General features: G+C 51.7%; 1 protein-coding gene across 3 annotated transcripts in view; it reads left to right on the top strand.

Annotated features, from left to right (window-relative positions):
- Nucleotides 1-18,415, top strand: part of SPA17 (sperm autoantigenic protein 17) — a 64,635-nt gene that overhangs the window by 31,009 nt on the left and 15,211 nt on the right. For all 3 annotated transcript variants that reach the window (XM_073657377.1, XM_073657379.1, XM_073657378.1), the window contains exons 6-7: nt 1,962-2,086; nt 8,521-9,397. In XM_073657377.1, the coding sequence (XP_073513478.1) occupies nt 1,962-2,086; nt 8,521-9,397 (1,002 nt within the window). The remainder of the gene's footprint in view (nt 1-1,961; nt 2,087-8,520; nt 9,398-18,415) is intronic.

Genomic DNA, 18,415 nt, shown 5'->3' with positions numbered 1-18,415 from the left:
TCTGCCTTTGGACTCCTCTGTCCCCCTTCTCTGCCTGCGGCCTCCTCTGTCCCCCTTCTCTGCCTGCGGCCTCCTCTGTCCCCCTTCTCTGCCTGCGGCCTCCTCTGTCCCCCTTCTCTGCCTGCGGCCTCCTCTGTCCCTCTTCTCTGCCTGCGGCCTCCTCTGTCCCCCTTCTCTGCCTGCGGCCTCCTTTGTCCCCCTTCTCTGCGTGCGGCCTTCTCTGCCTGCGGCCTCCTCTGTCCCCCTTCTCTGCCTGCGGTCTCCTCTGTCCCCCTTCTCTGCCTGCGACCTCCTCTGCCCCCTTCTCTGCCTGCGGCCTCCTCTGCCCCCTTCTCTGCCTGCGGCCTCCTCTGTCCCCCTTCTCTGCCTGCGGCCTCTTCTGTCCCCCATCTCTGCCTGCGGCCTCCTCTGTCCCCCTTCTCTGCCTGCGGCCTCCTCTGCCCCCTTCTCTGCCTGCGGCCTCCTCTGTCCCCCTTCTCTGCATGCGGCCTCTTCTGTCCCCCTTCTCTGCCTGCGGCCTCTTCTGTCCCCCTTCTCTGCCTGCGGCCTCTTCTGTCCCCCATCTCTGCCTGCAGCCTCTTCTGTCCCCCATCTCTGCCTTCGGCCTCCTCTGTCCCCCTTCTCTGCCCTCGGCCTCCTCTGTCCCCCATCTCTGCCTTCGGCTTCCTCTGCCCCCTTCTCTGCCTGCGGCCTCTTCTGTCCCCCATCTCTGCCTTCGGCCTCCTCTGTCCCCCTTCTCTGCCCTCGGCCTCCTCTGTCCCCCATCTCTGCCTTCGGCTTCCTCTGCCCCCTTCTCTGCCTGCGGTCTCTTCTGTCCCCCTTCTCTGCCCTCGGCCTCCTCTGTCCCCCATCTCTGCCTTCGGCTTCCTCTGCCCCCTTCTCTGCCTGCGGCCTCCTCTGTCCCCCTCTCTGCCTGCGGCCTCCTCTGTCCTCCTTCTCCGGGCCCCTGTGGCAGTGACTTATCCTGGGCATATTAGGGCCGATCTTGCTGAAGAATTTCTGATACCTTTTATGTAATGTGTGGGGGGCCGTGGCCGCTCTGCAACAGTAAAGTTAAAAGAACTCTTCCCACAGATGTAGTGCGCCACCTTCCCGCTATATGTCGGTGGGGTAGCAGGTGCTCGGAGTGGACAGCACACACACGAGGCCGACCCCCCATATGCAGCCGACCCCCCATATGCAGCTGACCCCCATATACAGCTGACTCTTCATATGCAGCCGACCCCTCATATGCAGCGGACCCCCCCTATGCAGCTGACCCCCATATACAGCCGACTCTTCATATGCAGCCGACCCCCCATATGCAGCTGACCCCCATATGCAGCCGACCCCCCATATGCAGCCGACCCCCCATATGCAGCCGACCCCCCCCATATGTAGCCGACCCCCCATATGCAGCCGACCCCCCATATGCAGCCGACTCTTCATATGCAGCCGACCCCCCATATGCAGCCGACCCCCCCATATGCAGCCGACCCCCCATATGCAGCCGACTCTTCATATGCAGCCGACCCCCCCATATGCAGCCGACCCCCCATATGCAGCCGACTCTTCATATGCAGCCGACCCCCCATATGCAGCCGACTCTTCATATGCAGCCGACCCCCCATATGCAGCCAACCCCCCCATATGCAGCCGACCCCCCATATGCAGCCGACCCCCATATGCTGCCGACCCCCATATGCAGCTGACCCCCATATGCAGCCGACCCACCCCATATGCAGCCGACCCACCCCATATGCAGCCGACCCCCCCATATGCAGCCGACCCCCATATGCAGCCGACCCCCCATATGCAGCCGACCCCCCCATATGCAGCCGACCCCCATATGCTGCCGACCCCCATATGCAGCTGACCCCCATATGCAGCCACAGTTGTACCTCTCCTCATTTACAGCCACTCCTGATGTTATGAAGTTCTGCTCTAATTAGTTAATTAATCGTCTGGTGATGACTTTTCAGCAGGAGGAAGAGAGCGACGCGGACACTCTGCTGCGGGATCAGTCCGCCACCGTCATACAAGCTGCTTTTCGAGGTCATCAGGCCAGAGACGGAGTGCGGAAACTGAAGGAAGAGCCTGGAAAAAAGTGAGAAATCGTTCTGACGCCGTGTCCCCATATTACTGCCATAGATGCTGCCTGCAACCATTATGTTGGAGGAACTCTACTGGCACTATTAATATTGGGGGCACTCTACTGGCACTATTAATATTGGGGGCACTCTACTGGCACTATTAATATTGGGGGCACTCTACTGGCACTATTAATATTGGGGGCACTCTACTGGCACTATTAATATTGGAAGCACTCTACTGACACTATTAATATTGGGGGCACTCTACTGGCACTAATAATATTGGGGGCACTCTACTGGCACTAATAATATTGGGGGCACTCTACTGGCACTATTAATATTGGGGGCACTCTACTGGCACTATTAATATTGGGGGCACTCTACTGGCACTAATAATATTGGAAGCACTCTACTGGCACTATTAATATTGGGGGCACTCTACTGGCAGTATTAATATTGGGGGCACTTTACTGATACTATGAATATTGGTGGCACTCTACTGGCACTGTTAATATTGGTGGCACTCTACTGACACTGTTACTATTGGGGGAACTCTGCTGACACTATTAATGTTGGTGGAACTGTACTGACACTATTAATATTGGGGGCACTCTACTGGCACTATTAATATTCGGGGCACTCTACTTGCACTGTTAATATTGGTGGCACTCTACTGACACTGTTACTATTGGGGGAACTCTACTGACACTATTAATGTTGGTGGAACTGTACTGACACTATTAATATTGGGGGCACTCTACTGGCACTATTAATATTGGAGACACTCTACTGGCACTATTCATATTGGGGGAACTCTACTGACACTATTAATATTGGCAGCACTCTACTGGCACTATTAATATTGGCAGCACTCTACTGACACTATTAATGTTGCGGGCACTCTACTGGCACTATTAATATTGGAGGCACTCTACTGGCGCTATTAATATTTCAAGTACTCTACTGGCACTATTAATATTGGGGGCACTCTACTGACACTTACTATTGGGGGAACTCTACTGACACTATTAATATTGGGAGCACTCTACTGGCACTATTAATATTAGCAGCACTCTACTGACACTATTAATATTGGTGGCACTCTACTGACACTGTTACTATTGGGGGAACTCTACTGACACTATTAATGTTGGTGGAACTGTACTGACACTATTAATATTGGGGGCACTCTACTGGCACTATTAATATTCGGGGCACTCTACTTGCACTGTTAATATTGGTGGCACTCTACTGACACTGTTACTATTGGGGGAACTCTACTGACACTATTAATGTTGGTGGAACTGTACTGACACTATTAATGTTGGTGGAACTGTACTGGCACTATTAATATTGGAGACACTCTACTGGCACTATTCATATTGGCGGCACTCTACTGACACTATTAATATTGGCAGCACTCTACTGACACTATTAATATTGGCAGCATTCTACTGGCACTATTAATATTGGCAGCACTCTACTGACACTATTAATGTTGCGGGCACTCTACTGGCACTATTAATATTGGAGGCACTCTACTGGCGCTATTAATATTTCAAGTACTCTACTGGCACTATTAATATTGGGGGCACTCTACTGATACTGTTAATATTGGAAGCACTCTACTGACACTTACTATTGGGGGAACTCTACTGACACTATTAATATTGGGAGCACTCTACTGGCACTATTAATATTGGCAGCACTCTACTGACACTATTAATATTGGGAGCACTCTACTGGCACTATTAATATTGGCAGCACTCTACTGGCACTACTAATGTTGGGGGCACTCTACTGGCACTATTAATATTGGGGACACTCTACTGGCACTATTAATATTGGGGGCACTCTACTGGTACTATTAATATTGGAAGCATTCTACTGACACTTAATATTGGCAGCACTCTACTGACACTATTAATATTGGGAGCACTCTACTGGCACTATTAATATTGGGGACACTCTACTGGCACTATTAATATTGGGGGCACTCTACTGGCACTATTAATGTTGGGAGCACTCTACTGGCACTATTAATATTGGGAGCACTCTACTGTCACTATTAATATTGGGGGCACTCTACTGGCACTATTAATGTTGGGAGCACTCTACTGGCACTATTAATATTGGGAGCACTCTACTGTCACTATTAATATTGGGAGCACTCTACTGTCACTATTAATATTGGGGGCACTCTACTGGCACTATTAATGTTGGGAGCACTCTACTGTCACTATTAATATTGGGGGCACTCTCCTGACACTATTAATGTTGGGGGCACTCTACTGGCACTATTAATGTTGGGGGCACTCTACTGGCACTATTAATGTTGGGGGCACTCTCCTGGCACTATTAATATTGGGGGCACTCTACTGGCACTATTAATGTTGGGGGCACTCTCCTGGCACTATTAATGTTGGGGACACTCTCCTGGCACTATTAATGTTGGGGGCACTCTACTGGCACTATTAATGTTGGGGACACTCTCCTGGCACTATTAATGTTGGGGGCACTCTACTGACACTATTAATACTGGGGGCACTCTCCGGACACTATTAATGTTGGGGGCACTCTACTGGCACTATTAATACTGGGGGCACTCTACTGGCAGTATTAATATTGGCAGCACTCTACTGGCACTATTAATGTTGGGGGCACTCTACTGGCACTATTAATGTTGGGGGCACTCTACTGGCACTATTAATACTGGGGGCACTCTATTGGCACTATTGATTGTGGGGGCACTCTACTGGCACTATTAATGTTGGGGGCACTCTCCTGACACTATTAATGTTGGGGGCACTCTCCTGACACTATTAATGTTGGGGGCACTCTCCTGACACTATTCATATTGGGGGCACTCTACTGGCACTATTACTATTGGGAGCACTCTACTGGCACTATTAATGTTGGGGGCACACTACTGGCACTATTAATGTTGGGGGCACTCTCCTGACACTATTAATGTTGGGGGCACTCTCCTGACACTATTAATGTTTCGGGCACTCTACTGGCACTATTAATGTTGGGGGCACTCTACTGGCACTATTTCTATTGGGAGCACTCTACTGGCACTATTACTATTGGGAGCACTCTACTGGCACTATTAATGTTGGGGGCACACTACTGGCACTATTAATGTTGGGGGCACTCTCCTGACACTATTAATGTTGGGGGCACTCTACTGGCACTATTAATATTGGAAGCACTCTACTGACACTATTAATATTGGGGGCACTCTACTGGCACTATTAATGTTGGGGGCACTCTACTGGCACTATTAATACTGGGGGCACTCTCCTGACACTATTAATGTTGGGGGCACTCTACTGGCACTATTAATATTGGGGGCACTCTACTGGCACTATTAATACTGGGGGCACTCTCCTGACACTATTAATGTTGGGGGCACTCTACTGGCACTATTAATGTTGGGGGCACTCTACTGACACTATTAATATTGGGGGCACTCTACTGGCACTAATAATGTTGGGGGCACTCTACTGGCACTATTGATTGTGGGGGCACTCTACTTGCACTATTGATTGTGGGGGCACTCTACTTGCACTATTGATTGTGGGGGCACTCTACTGGCACTATTAATGTTGGGGGCACTCTACTGGCACTATTAATATTGGAAGCACTCTACTGACACTATTAATATTGGGGGCACTCTACTGGCACTATTAATATTGGAAGCACTCTACTGACACTATTAATACTGGGGGCACTCTCCTGACACTATTAATGTTGGGGGCACTCTACTGGCACTATTAATATTGGAAGCACTCTACTGACACTATTAATATTGGGGGCACTCTACTGGCACTAATAATGTTGGGGGCACTCTACTGGCACTATTGATTGTGGGGGCACTCTACTGGCACTATTGATTGTGGGGGCACTCTACTTGCACTATTGATTGTGGGGGCACTCTACTGGCACTATTAATGTTGGGGGCACACTACTGGCGCTATTAATGTTGGGGGCACTCTCCTGACACTATTAATGTTGGGGGCACTCCCCTGACACTATTAATGTTGGGGGCACACTACTGGCACTATTAATGTTGGGGGCACTCTCCTGACACTATTAATGTTGGGGGCACTCTACTGGCACTATTAATATTGGAAGCACTCTACTGACACTATTAATATTGGGGGCACTCTACTGGCACTATTAATGTTGGGGGCACTCTACTGGCACTATTAATACTGGGGGCACTCTCCTGACACTATTAATGTTGGGGGCACTCTACTGGCACTATTAATATTGGGGGCACTCTACTGGCACTATTAATACTGGGGGCACTCTCCTGACACTATTAATGTTGGGGGCACTCTACTGGCACTATTAATGTTGGGGGCACTCTACTGACACTATTAATATTGGGGGCACTCTACTGGCACTAATAATGTTGGGGGCACTCTACTGGCACTATTGATTGTGGGGGCACTCTACTGGCACTATTGATTGTGGGGGCACTCTACTTGCACTATTGATTGTGGGGGCACTCTACTTGCACTATTGATTGTGGGGGCACTCTACTGGCACTATTAATATTGGGGGCACTCTACTGGCACTATTAATATTGGAAGCACTCTACTGACACTATTAATACTGGGGGCACTCTCCTGACACTATTAATGTTGGGGGCACTCTACTGGCACTATTAATATTGGAAGCACTCTACTGACACTATTAATATTGGGGGCACTCTACTGGCACTAATAATGTTGGGGGCACTCTACTGGCACTATTGATTGTGGGGGCACTCTACTGGCACTATTGATTGTGGGGGCACTCTACTTGCACTATTGATTGTGGGGGCACTCTACTGGCACTATTAATGTTGGGGGCACACTACTGGCGCTATTAATGTTGGGGGCACTCTCCTGACACTATTAATGTTGGGGGCACTCCCCTGACACTATTAATGTTGGGGGCACTCTACTGGCACTATTGATTGTGGGGGCACTCTACTTGAACTATTGATTGTGGGGGCACTCTGTAGCCTTCAGTATTCGTCAGAGCGGGGGTCTCCTCAGGCACAATTCTGGAATGTACCACTGTCATCTAAAATGGAGGGGAGTAATTAAGGAATAACTCTAACCCCCCCTCCCGCAGCCTCTGGCCCATGTGTGGAGACCATTATAATAGTTGGGGCCATTTTCAGATTTCGCATTGGGCCCGGAGTTTGGATAGTAATGTGATTTTGGAGAGCGCGTTCTTCCCATGGACTCTTGGAGAGCGCTACATTCGCACAATGTTCTAGAAATGATTTATACAGTATTCACGTAACCTAGCAACAACAGAAGCCGTATCCTAGCAGACTGTACCATTGCCATCAGGGACGGGGGGGTTGTATAATCTAGTGTTAGTCTTGCCATTGCCAGCGGTCATCTTGTAGAGCGCAGCCCCCGTTCTGCACCGCCATCAGGCGTCACCAGCCGCGATAATGACAGTTATCTGCTGGACTGAACCATCATCAGGGAGGGGTGCTTCAAATGTCCTCAACAGGTTTTCAGAGATTGAAAAAAAAAATGTAACCGAAAGCAAAAAATGGCCAAAAATCAACCAAACAGTCGTCACTTAGCCGATGATCCCCTGCTGCTCATGCTGTGCTCCACACTGGTCTTCATTTCGTTCCCTGCAGCAATCAAGCGCCGTCCTCCCAGTTGACCGCTGCAGGCAGTCACTGGTCTAAGCACGGATGGCACAAATTTTAGCTTATGCCAGAAAACAGCCAAAAGTTATTGACTGTACCATTGTCATATGTGGGAGACATGAACGTATGGGATCATACCATTGTCACAGTGGGGAGAGGTGATGTGTCCCGCCTAGCAACATCTCATGGGACCATACTATTGTCACCTGCGGGTAGGGGTGATGTAAAACGCCTTGTAATATACATTAGATCATACCATTGTCACCCGGGGGACAAACCTCTATATCATCCAGTCTTGTCTCCTGACGTCAGTCATTGTTAGGGGAACGTACCACAATCCCGGGAGGGTATGTGGATACTGACTGCTCCTGGCATCGCAGGCTGCGGACAATGCTGAATTCAGGATTTAGGAAAGTTTTAAAATATCTCTCTAGAATAAAAAGTAATTGTGTCTTCTGCATTCACATCCAGAGCTGCATTCTGTATTCTGCTCCTTTCCTGTTAGCTCTCAGGCTGCATATCATCAGGATGTTCACGTGTTGCATTGTGGGAAAAGTCGTATTGATAACACAGCTCATATTAGCAATCCCCCAGAATGCAGTGCAGCAACGTGCACTTCTGTATAGGAGCTAAGCAGCGAGGGACTGACCTGTAACGGCGTCCTGCAGAATTTTGTTCTCCGCTTTGGATGTGACTGTAGCAAAAAGTGCAATGAATAAAGAGGAGTAAAATGAAGCCATGGCGGAATTATAATAAATTATTACTCTATTTCAGCAATGGGTTCTTCGAGAAAGACGCAGAGACCCCACAAGTCGACTCCACTGCTCCTCAAGATGGCAACATAGAGACAAGATCATTACCAGATGGCGATGCTGCTAAAGATGACCCTACTGATGGAGGAACCATCCAGGATAAAGACCTGGAGGCTCATGCCAGACAAATCCAAGAGAAAGAAGAACAGAAGGAAGACGACTCAGAAAACCTAATAAAAGATGAGCAGCAGATTCAAGAAGAAAAGGACAACCTTCCTTCAACAGAAGACGTCAAAGATCAGGACCATAGAGAAGAAGACGATGAGGACAACCTGGCCATAACAGAAGACGTCAAAGATCAGGACTGTAGAGAAGCTGATGGGGACAACCTGGCCGCAACAGAAAACGTCAACGATCAGGACCATAGAGAAGCCGATGAGGACAACCTGGCCACAACAGAAAACGTCAACGATCAGGACCATAGAGAAGAAGCCGATGAGGACAACCTGGCCACAACAAAAGACATTGAAGGTCAGGGCCATAGACCAGAATCCAAGGAGGCCAACTTGGCCACACAAGAAGTCATGGAAGGTCAGGACCATAGAGTAGAAGCCAAGGAAGGTAACCTGGACATAACAGAAGATGATGGAGATGGAAAAGGAAAGATAATAGAATCTCAAGGTCTGGACGCTTGCGGAGGCCGGTCCTCTGAGAGACCAGATAGCAGTATCACACAGGAGGACCATAGTCATGAAGCTAAGATGACTGAAGAACAGCGAGAATCAGCAGATAATCAGGACAATGAGACCAAAGAGCGACCAGAAGCTAAAGAGGAGGAACCTGCTGACATCACGACCCCCCGAGAGCAGCATGAAGGCAGGGAAGACCCCCGAGAAGAGGTAACATCATAGCATATCCAGTCAGCCTCTTCCTGATGGATCTTCTCCACAAGATGTTTAGTAACTTGCAGGAAATGATTAGGACGCGATCCTCTGAGCCGCGCTCAACATAAGTCCTTGGTCCTCTGGAAGGAGGGAGAGCCAAGAACTTATATTTAGTGTGATTTTCCGTAGGGGCAATGTCTTTCACTCATCATAGCTGTTCCTCTTCTGCCTATTTATCTATTAATCTATTTATTTCGTATCTGCTTGGTTCATATCCTTCCCTATTTCCTATTTGCTTCTGTCCATTTTCCTGACTTGTTTCTGTTCTTTTCTTAATAAATGTAGATAATATTGTCCATATATAACCCGGGCATGCTCCTCATCTGCAGTATATACTGTATATAGCTGCTGTGTGGTTCACCTGCCATCAGACGGTGCGGGGACCCTGATGAGCGGGGGTTACAGAGGCGGCACCGCTCCTCTCTCCTTCCTCCAGATCTTGCTGGTTTCTCACTTCTCGGCAGTTATGTAACACACAATATGTTGCTGGAGCTTTCGGGAAGCGGCAGAGTTGCATTTCCCGGTTATTAATTTAATTGGCAGCGGTGGGAATTGAAGCCGTGAGAGACGCTAAATTTGGGATCGTGTTACACGATTGTAGATGTTTGTTGGGAACATATTGAGGGTGGAAGTGACAAGCTGTCAATCACCGAGAAGTTGCAGGAACGGCAGCGGGGGGAGATGAAACTCATGGGGGGCAAAGTTTCTGACAAACTCCGTTCTGCGGGCTTCTTTCCCATAATATCCAACGTACGGGAACGTTGTAACACATTGCACTTTACATAATGAATCTACCTCTATAACTGCAGCGAAGCAAATCTGCGGGATCAGGGGTCTGCAGGGGTCTGTGTCATGGGACCTTTCTTGGGTTGCAGGGATCTCTGCTCATAGGGTTTTGTGTGACAAGTCCCCTAAAGGGCACCGCTGTGCTCAGTCACCTGGGTCCAGTTTCGACCTTTACTCCAGCGTTATTAGGGTATCTGAAGACTTCAGGATCGAGTTGCCACCTCCAGATTACGTGTTTCTTTCCTTTCACTAATTGTGCAGTTTTTGGACTCCTCAATTCTGGAAATTACAGATGCACCAAATGTAGAAAAAGGCAAATATTCTGGCTACGTGCAGCAGCCGGAAAAACAGATCTAGATCAGTCCGTATGATCTTCTGCTGCTTGTTCCTGGGAGAATGGACGCTCTGGATGAGCATAGACCCGTGGACATGTGGCTAAAAAGCTAATGCTCTCCAAAAACCCAACCCAACTGAGAAATCGGCTACAGAAAAAGTCCTATAACCCGGCATCTGATAATCCAGCCCAGAATTCCCATACAATGTGAAATGTTATATCAGACCTCATATTCAGATAGTCACCTGTTCTCTACCCTTCAAGGATATTATTATACATTCCTCAATTTTAAGATTGCAAAACCAAGATGGAAAATGGTGCAGGACAGAATGGATCAATCATGGAACCAGCGATGCGGCCATTTCTCCAAAGTCTCCCAGGAGCCATTTTCCACACTACACCCCCAAGCCTCATGTTCCTCGCACTACTGTGAGCGCCTGTGTGGCCTACACCTGCTCCTGTGGCTGCAGCATCTCCAGACTTGTCTCCATCGGGGACGTCATTGGTCGGTTATTGCACAGGAGCTGCAGTGTCTCCGGTCTTGTCTCCCTCAAGTACATCGGGGACGTCATTGGTCGGTGATCACACAGGAGCTGCCGGCAGCGTCTCCGGTCTTGTCTCCATCGAGCACATTGGGGACGTCATTGGTCAGTGATTACACAGGAGCTGCCGGCAGCGTCTCCGGTCTTGTCTCCATCGAGCACATCGTGGACGTCATTGGTTGGTGATCACACAGGAGCTGCCGGCAGCGTCTCCGGTCTTGTCTCCCTCAAGTACATCGGGGACCTCATTGGTCGGTGATCACACAGGAGCTGCCGGCAGCGTCTCCGGACTTGTCTCTATCGAGCACATCGTGGACGTCATTGGTCGGTGATTACACAGGATCTGCCGGCAGCGTCTCCGGACTTGTCTCCATCGAGCACATCGGGGACGTCATTGGTCAGTGATCACACAGGAGCTGCCGGCAGCGTCTCCGGACTTGTCTCCCTCGAGCACATCGTGGACGTCATTGGTCAGTGATCACACAGGAGCTGCCGGCAGCGTCTCCGGACTTGTCTCCATCGAGCACATCGTGGACGTCATTGGTCGGTGATCACACAGGAACTGCCGGCAGCGTCTCCGGACTTGTCTCCATCAAGCACATCATGGACGTCATTGGTTTGTGATCACAAAGGAGCTGCCGGCAGCGTCTCCGGACTTGTCTCTATCGAGCACATCGTGGACGTCATTGGTCAGTGATCACACAGGATCTGCCGGCAGCGTCTCCGGACTTGTCTCCATCGAGCACATCGTGGACGTCATTGGTCGGTGATCACACAGGAACTGCCGGCAGCGTCTCCAGACTTGTCTCCCTCGAGCACATCGTGGACGTCATTGGTCGGTGATCACACAGGAACTGCCGGCAGCGTCTCCGGACTTGTCTCCCTCGAGCACATCGTGGACGTCATTGGTCAGTGATCACACAGGAGCTGCCGGCAGCGTCTCCGGACTTGTCTCCATCGAGCACATCGTGGACGTCATTGGTCGGTGATCACACAGGAACTGCCGGCAGCGTCTCCGGACTTGTCTCCATCAAGCACATCATGGACGTCATTGGTTTGTGATCACAAAGGAGCTGCCGGTAGCGTCTCCGGACTTGTCTCTATCGAGCACATCGTGGACGTCATTGGTCAGTGATCACACAGGAACTGCCAGCAGCGTCTCCAGACTTGTCTCCATCGAGCACATCGTGGACATCATTGGTCGGTGATCACACAGGAGCTGCCGGCAGCGTCTCCGGACTTGTCTCCATCGAGCACATCGTGGACGTCATTGGTCGGTGATCACACAGGAACTGCCGGCAGCGTCTCCGGACTTGTCTCCATCAAGCACATCATGGACGTCATTGGTCGATGATTACACAGGAGCTGCCGGCAGCGTCTCCGGACTTGTCTCCATCAAGCACATCATGGACGTCATTGGTCGGTGATCACACAGGAGCTGCCGGCAGCGTCTCCGGACTTGTCTCCATCGAGCACATCGTGGACGTCATTGGTCGGTGATCACACAGGAACTGCCGGCAGCGTCTCCGGACTTGTCTCCATGGAGCACATCGTGGACGTCATTGGTCGGTGATTACACAGGAGCTGCCGGCAGCGTCTCCGGACTTGTCTCTATCGAGCACATCGTGGACGTCATTGGTCGGTGATCACAAAGGAGCTGCCGGCAGCGTCTCCGGACTTGTCTCTATCGAGCACATCGGGGACGTCATTGGTCGGTGATCACACAGGAGCTGCCGGCAGCGTCTCCGGACTTGTCTCCATCGAGTACATCGGGGACGTCATTGGTCAGTGATCACACAGGAGCTGCCGGCAGCGTCTCCGGACTTGCCTGGAATTTTAATCATTCCACCACTTTCTCCTTCTTCTTTCTGTAATTTCCTAAAACGTCCCAATTAACCTCATTAATTGATAATCCAGCCCCTGACATCCCATTTTATTATGCATCTGTCGTCAGATTAAAATACACAAACTGCTCAGATTATTATATGGATCTGACAACTCTTGAAAATCCACATTACATTGGCCGTATGAGCCTGGTATTACAATGAGCATTTTATGAGTCCAATTAAATAGTGAGAGCTAATAAAGTAAATATATTTATTCTCTGTCCAACAAACCTGATAGACAACGGTCTCTATCCACCCATCCAGCCTGACTGACAGCTGCAGCTTATACTGAGCAGTATGAGATCTCAGCAGCAGGGAGGAGGGACGCTGAGGAGCTGTCAATCAGGAAACATGGGAAAAAAATGAAATGCACCTGGACTCATGAGATCTCTAACTAATAAGTAAAAAAACGAAACAGAATAAGTGCCGTTTCTCATGGGGTCAGTAGTGTCCGGGCCCTATTGTCCTGGTACTTCCTGGGCTTGTGAATCCTTTGGTTGGGCAAAGAGTACATAATAGACTTACAGGAAAGATTACAGCTACAGAGCACCTGGGTACCACTGGACACTTTTTGAGCTGGCGCTTTCTCTTAAAAAAGACTCCCATCCCCAAAAATATGTGTTGCTGAAAGTTATGGGTGAATCCTGCACCATTGCTCATCACTGTCCTTCAGAATAATCCACTGAGGACCTTATTACTGTACATCAGGAATGACCCCACAATTTCCTCCCGTTATGTTCGTGCCTCGCCTATATCCTCACCCCTCCAGTGCTCATATGTGCCTTATCTGTTTCCTTGCCCCTCCAGTGCTCATACATGCCTTGCCCGTGTCCTCACCCCTCCAGTGCTCATGCATGCCTCACCCGTGTACGCACCCCTCCAGTGCTCATACATGCCTTGCCCGTGTCCTCACCCCTCAGGTGCTCACGCATGCCTCGCTCGTGTCCTCGCCCCTCAGGTGCTCACGCATGCCTCGCTCGTGTCCTCGCCCCTCCAGTGCTCATATGTGCCTCGCCTGTGTCTTCGCCCCTTCAGTGATCATAAATGCCTTGCCCGTGTCCTCGCCTCTCCGGTGCTGATACATGCCATGCCTGTGTCCTCGCCCCTCTAGTGCTCACACATGCCTCGCTCGTGTCCTCGCCCCTCAGGTGCTCACGCATGCCTCGCTCGTGTCCTCGCCCCTCCAGTTCTCATATATGCCTCACCCGTTTCCTTGCCCCTCCAGTGCTCATAAATGCCTCGCCTGTGTCTTCGCCCCTTCAGTGATCATAAATGCCTTGCCCGTGTCCTCGCCTCTCCGGTGCTGATACATGCCATGCCTGTGTCCTCGCCCCTCCAGTGCTCATACATGCCTTGCCCGTGTCCTCACCGCTCCAGTGCTCATACATGCCTCGCCCGTGTCCTCGCCCCTCCAGTGCTCACACATGCCTCGCCCGTGTCCTCGCCCCTCCAGTGCGCACACATGCCTGCCCATGTCCTCGCACCTCCAGTGCTCATACATGCCTCCTGCCAGTGTCCTTGCTCCTCCAGTGCTCATACATGCCTCACCCCTGTCCTTGCCCCTCCAGTGCTCATACATGCTTCCTGCCAGTGTCCTTGCCTCTCCAGTGCTCATACATGCATCCTGCCAGTGTCCTTGCCTCTCCAGTGCTCATACATGCCTCCTGCCCATGTCCTTGCCCCTCCAGTGCTCATACATGCCTCCTGCCCATGTCCTTGCCCCTCCAGTGCTCATACATGCCTCCTTCCCATGTCCTCTCCGCTCCAGTGCTCATACCTGCCTCCTGACTGCGTCCTTGCCGCTCCAATGCTCATACATGCCTCGCCTGTGTCCTCGCCCCTCCAGTGCTGATACATGCCTCGCCCGTTTCCTCGTCCCTCCAGTGCTCATACATGCCTGGCCAGTGTCCTCGCCCCTCCAGTGCTCATACATGCCTGCCCATGTCCTTTCCCCTCCAGTGCTCATATATGCTTCATGCCTGTGTCCTCGTCCCTCCAGTGCTCATACATGCCTTCCCCGTGTCCTCGCCCCTCCAGTGCTCATACATGCCTGCCCATGTTCTTGCCCCTCAAGTACTCATACATGCCTGCCCATGTCCTCACCCCTCCCGTGCTCACACATGCCTTGCCCGTGTCCTCGCTCCTCCAGTGCTCACACATGCCTCGCCCGTGTCCTCGCCGCTCCAGTACTCACACATGCCTCGCCCGTGTCCTCGCCCCTCCAGTGCTCACACAGGCCTCGCTCGTGTCCTCGCCCCTCCAGTGTTCATACATGCTTCCTGCCTGTGTCTTCGCCCCTCCAGTGCTCATACATGCCTCGCCCATGTCCTTGCCTCTGCAGTGCTCATACATGCCTCGCCCTTGTCCTCGCCCCTCCAGCCCTCACACATGCCTCGCCCGTGTCCTCACCCCTCCAGTGTTCATACATGCCTCCTGCCCGTGTCCTCGCCCCTCCAGTGTTCATACATGCCTCCTGCCCGTGTCCTCACCCTTATCCTCATCCCTCCAGTGCTCATACATGCCTCGCTCGTGTCCTCGCACGTCCAGTGCTCATACATGCCTCGCCCATTTCCTCGTCCCTCCAGTGCTCATACATGCCTGCCCGTGTCCTTTCCCCACCAGTGCTTATACATGCTTCCTGCCTGTGTCCTCGCCCCTCCAGTGCTCATACATGCCTGCCCATGTCCTCACCCCTCCAGTGCTCATACATGCCTCCCTCGTGTCCTCGCCCTTCTCCTCATCCCTCCAGTGCTCACACATGCCTCGCCCGTGTCGTCGCCCCTCCATTGCTCATACATGCCTCACCCGTGTCGTCGCCCATGTCCTCATCCCTCCAGTGCTCAAACATGCCTCGCCCGTGTCCTCGCCCCTGCAGTGCTCATACATGCCTCACCCGTGTCCTCGCCCCTCCAGTGCTCATACATGCCTGCCCATGTCCTCATCTCTCCAGTGCTCATACATGCCTCACCCGTGTCCTCGCCCCTCCAGTGCTCATACATGCCTGCCCATGTCCTGATCTCTCCAGTGCTCATACATGCCTCACCCGTGTCCTCGCCCCTCCAGTGCTCATACATGCCTCGCCCGTGTCCTCGCCCCTCCAGTGCTCATACATGCCTCGCCGTATCCTCGCCCCTCCAGTGCTCATACTTGCCTCCCCCGTGTCGTCGCTCCTCCAGTGCTCATACATGCCTCCCCCGTGTCCTCGCCCCTCCAGTGCTCATACATGCCTCCCCCGTGTCCTCGCCCCTCCAGTGCTCATACATGCCTCCCCGTGTCCTCGCCCCTCCAGTGCTCATACATGCTTCGCTCGTGTCCTCGCCCCTCCAGTGCTCATACATACCTCCCCTGTGTCCTCGCCCCTCCAGTGCTCATACATGCTTCGCCCGTGTCCTCATCCCTCCAGTGCTCATACATGCCTCGCCAGTGTCCTCATCCCTCCAGTGCTCATACATGCCTCACCCGTGTCGTCGCCCCTCCAGTGCTCATACATGCCTGCCCGTGTCCTTTCCCCTCCAGTGCTCATACATGCTTCCTGCCTGTGTCCACGTCCCTCCAGTGCTCATACATGCCTCCCCCGTGTCCTCGCCCCTCCAGTGCTCATACATGCCTCCCCCGTGTCCTCGCCCCTCCAGTGCTCATACATGCCTCCCCCGTGTCCTCGCCCCTCCAGTGCTCATACATGCCTCCCCCGTGTCCTCGCCCCTCCAGTGCTCATACATGCTTCGCCCGTGTCCTCGCCCCTCCAGTGCTCATACATGCTTCGCCCGTGTCCTCGCCCCTCCAGTGCTCATACATGCCTCCCCCGTGTCCTCGCCCCTGCAGTGCTCATACATGCTTCGCCCGTGTCCTCGCCCCTCCAGTGCTCATACATGCTTCGCCCGTGTCCTCATCTCTCCAGTGCTCATACATGCCTCGCCCTTGTCCTCGCCCCTCCAGTGCTCATACATGCCTCGCCCGTGTCGTCGCCCCTCCAGTGCTCATACATGCCTCGCCCGTGTCGTCGCCCCTCCAGTGCTCATACATGCCTGCCCGTGTCCTTCCCCTCCAGTGCTCATACATGCTTCCTGCCTGTGTCCACGTCCCTCCAGTGCTCATACATGCCTCCCCCGTGTCCGCGCCCCTCCAGTGCTCATACATGCCTCCCCCGTGTCCGCGCCCCTCCAGTGCTCATACATGCCTCGCCCGCTCTTGTCTTCACGTTCCTCTTCTACCAGATAACATGTTGGCTCATCTGAGTGTGAATGTTGTGGAGCACATACGTGTTACCTGCACTACATACAACAGGTTAGCAGACCTCCATCCGCAGTGGTAATGGAGGGATCTTGGAGACCTGAATTGCTGACGCTCGGCTTCCTATCTGCTCATTGACCCCATAATTCACTTTATGGAAGTAACCAGTGACCACTTCTACAGCTGGGACGTCTCTGGCCGTATTCCATGCCGCACTAATTACCCTCGTGTTTTTACCAGTCACATTAAGGGCTCCTGCACACAACCGCATTATGGGTCCATACAGGGTTCGGGTTGTGCAGCAGAACCAGAAAACAGTGGAAATGTTTGACTTTTCCACCGTATCCGATATTCTGACCCCTGTGGAGGACACCATAAAGAGACACGCAGCTCCACGTTTTGCACCAATTTTTTTCCATACAGTCATATAAATTTTGCCGTTTTGTTTGACAGCACTTCAGTCCTTAGACCTAGACTGTGGGGCGCTGATACTTATCAGTGATCAGACCCATCGGTCACAACATCCTATAAACGATCCTATTCCCATCACGAGGGTCCTAATATCAGACTGCTCCTCTATTCATGTACAGATGGAAACATTCAGCGCTATAACATTTTACTTCATCATTTGGCCAAAATGTTTCCGATAGGGGGGTACAAAATTGCCTTTTGTTGTTATTTTTTGATCACGTCCTATAGTCGGAAGAATTTTCTATATCTCTGGAAAAATCCTAGACCCCCCCCCCCCGGACCTCTCGGTGACGTGCGGCTCATCTGACCCGGACATCGCCCCGTAACATCTGATCTTTTATGAACCTACAACTTCCAAATCAATGTTCCTATTCTCCTAAAATAATGAGAAAGAAAAAAAAAAAAAACCCAAGTCGACGAGGATGGTGGTGGCGGCAGCACATGATGTGTTTGGAGTAGGAGGCTCCTACAGATCCCAAGTGATGCGAGTCTGCAGCTCCCAGGGAAACAGGAGATCTCAGTACTTAGCTCTGCCGCCCGGTGCTGGGGATTTCAGAATGAGAGCGACGTTCTGCTGAGCGGCTGCGTGAGGGACGGGAAATCTGCAACAACTCAAGACAACGCCGTGTCGAAGACTCAAACTCTACCGAAGCAGCGCAGACGGTTCCCTGCTCGCCATGGACTGCTGTCATGTATGTAGCACACCTACGAGCGGCTCGTGTGT

Source organism: Phyllobates terribilis, unplaced genomic scaffold, assembly GCF_046119375.1.
Source record: "Phyllobates terribilis strain yellow unplaced genomic scaffold, ASM4611937v1 Scaffold_12__6_contigs__length_324123572, whole genome shotgun sequence".
NCBI classification, from domain to species: Eukaryota; Metazoa; Chordata; class Amphibia; order Anura; family Dendrobatidae; genus Phyllobates; species Phyllobates terribilis.
Note: the sequence above shows the minus strand (reverse complement) of the source record. Positions and strands in the feature narration are given on the sequence as shown.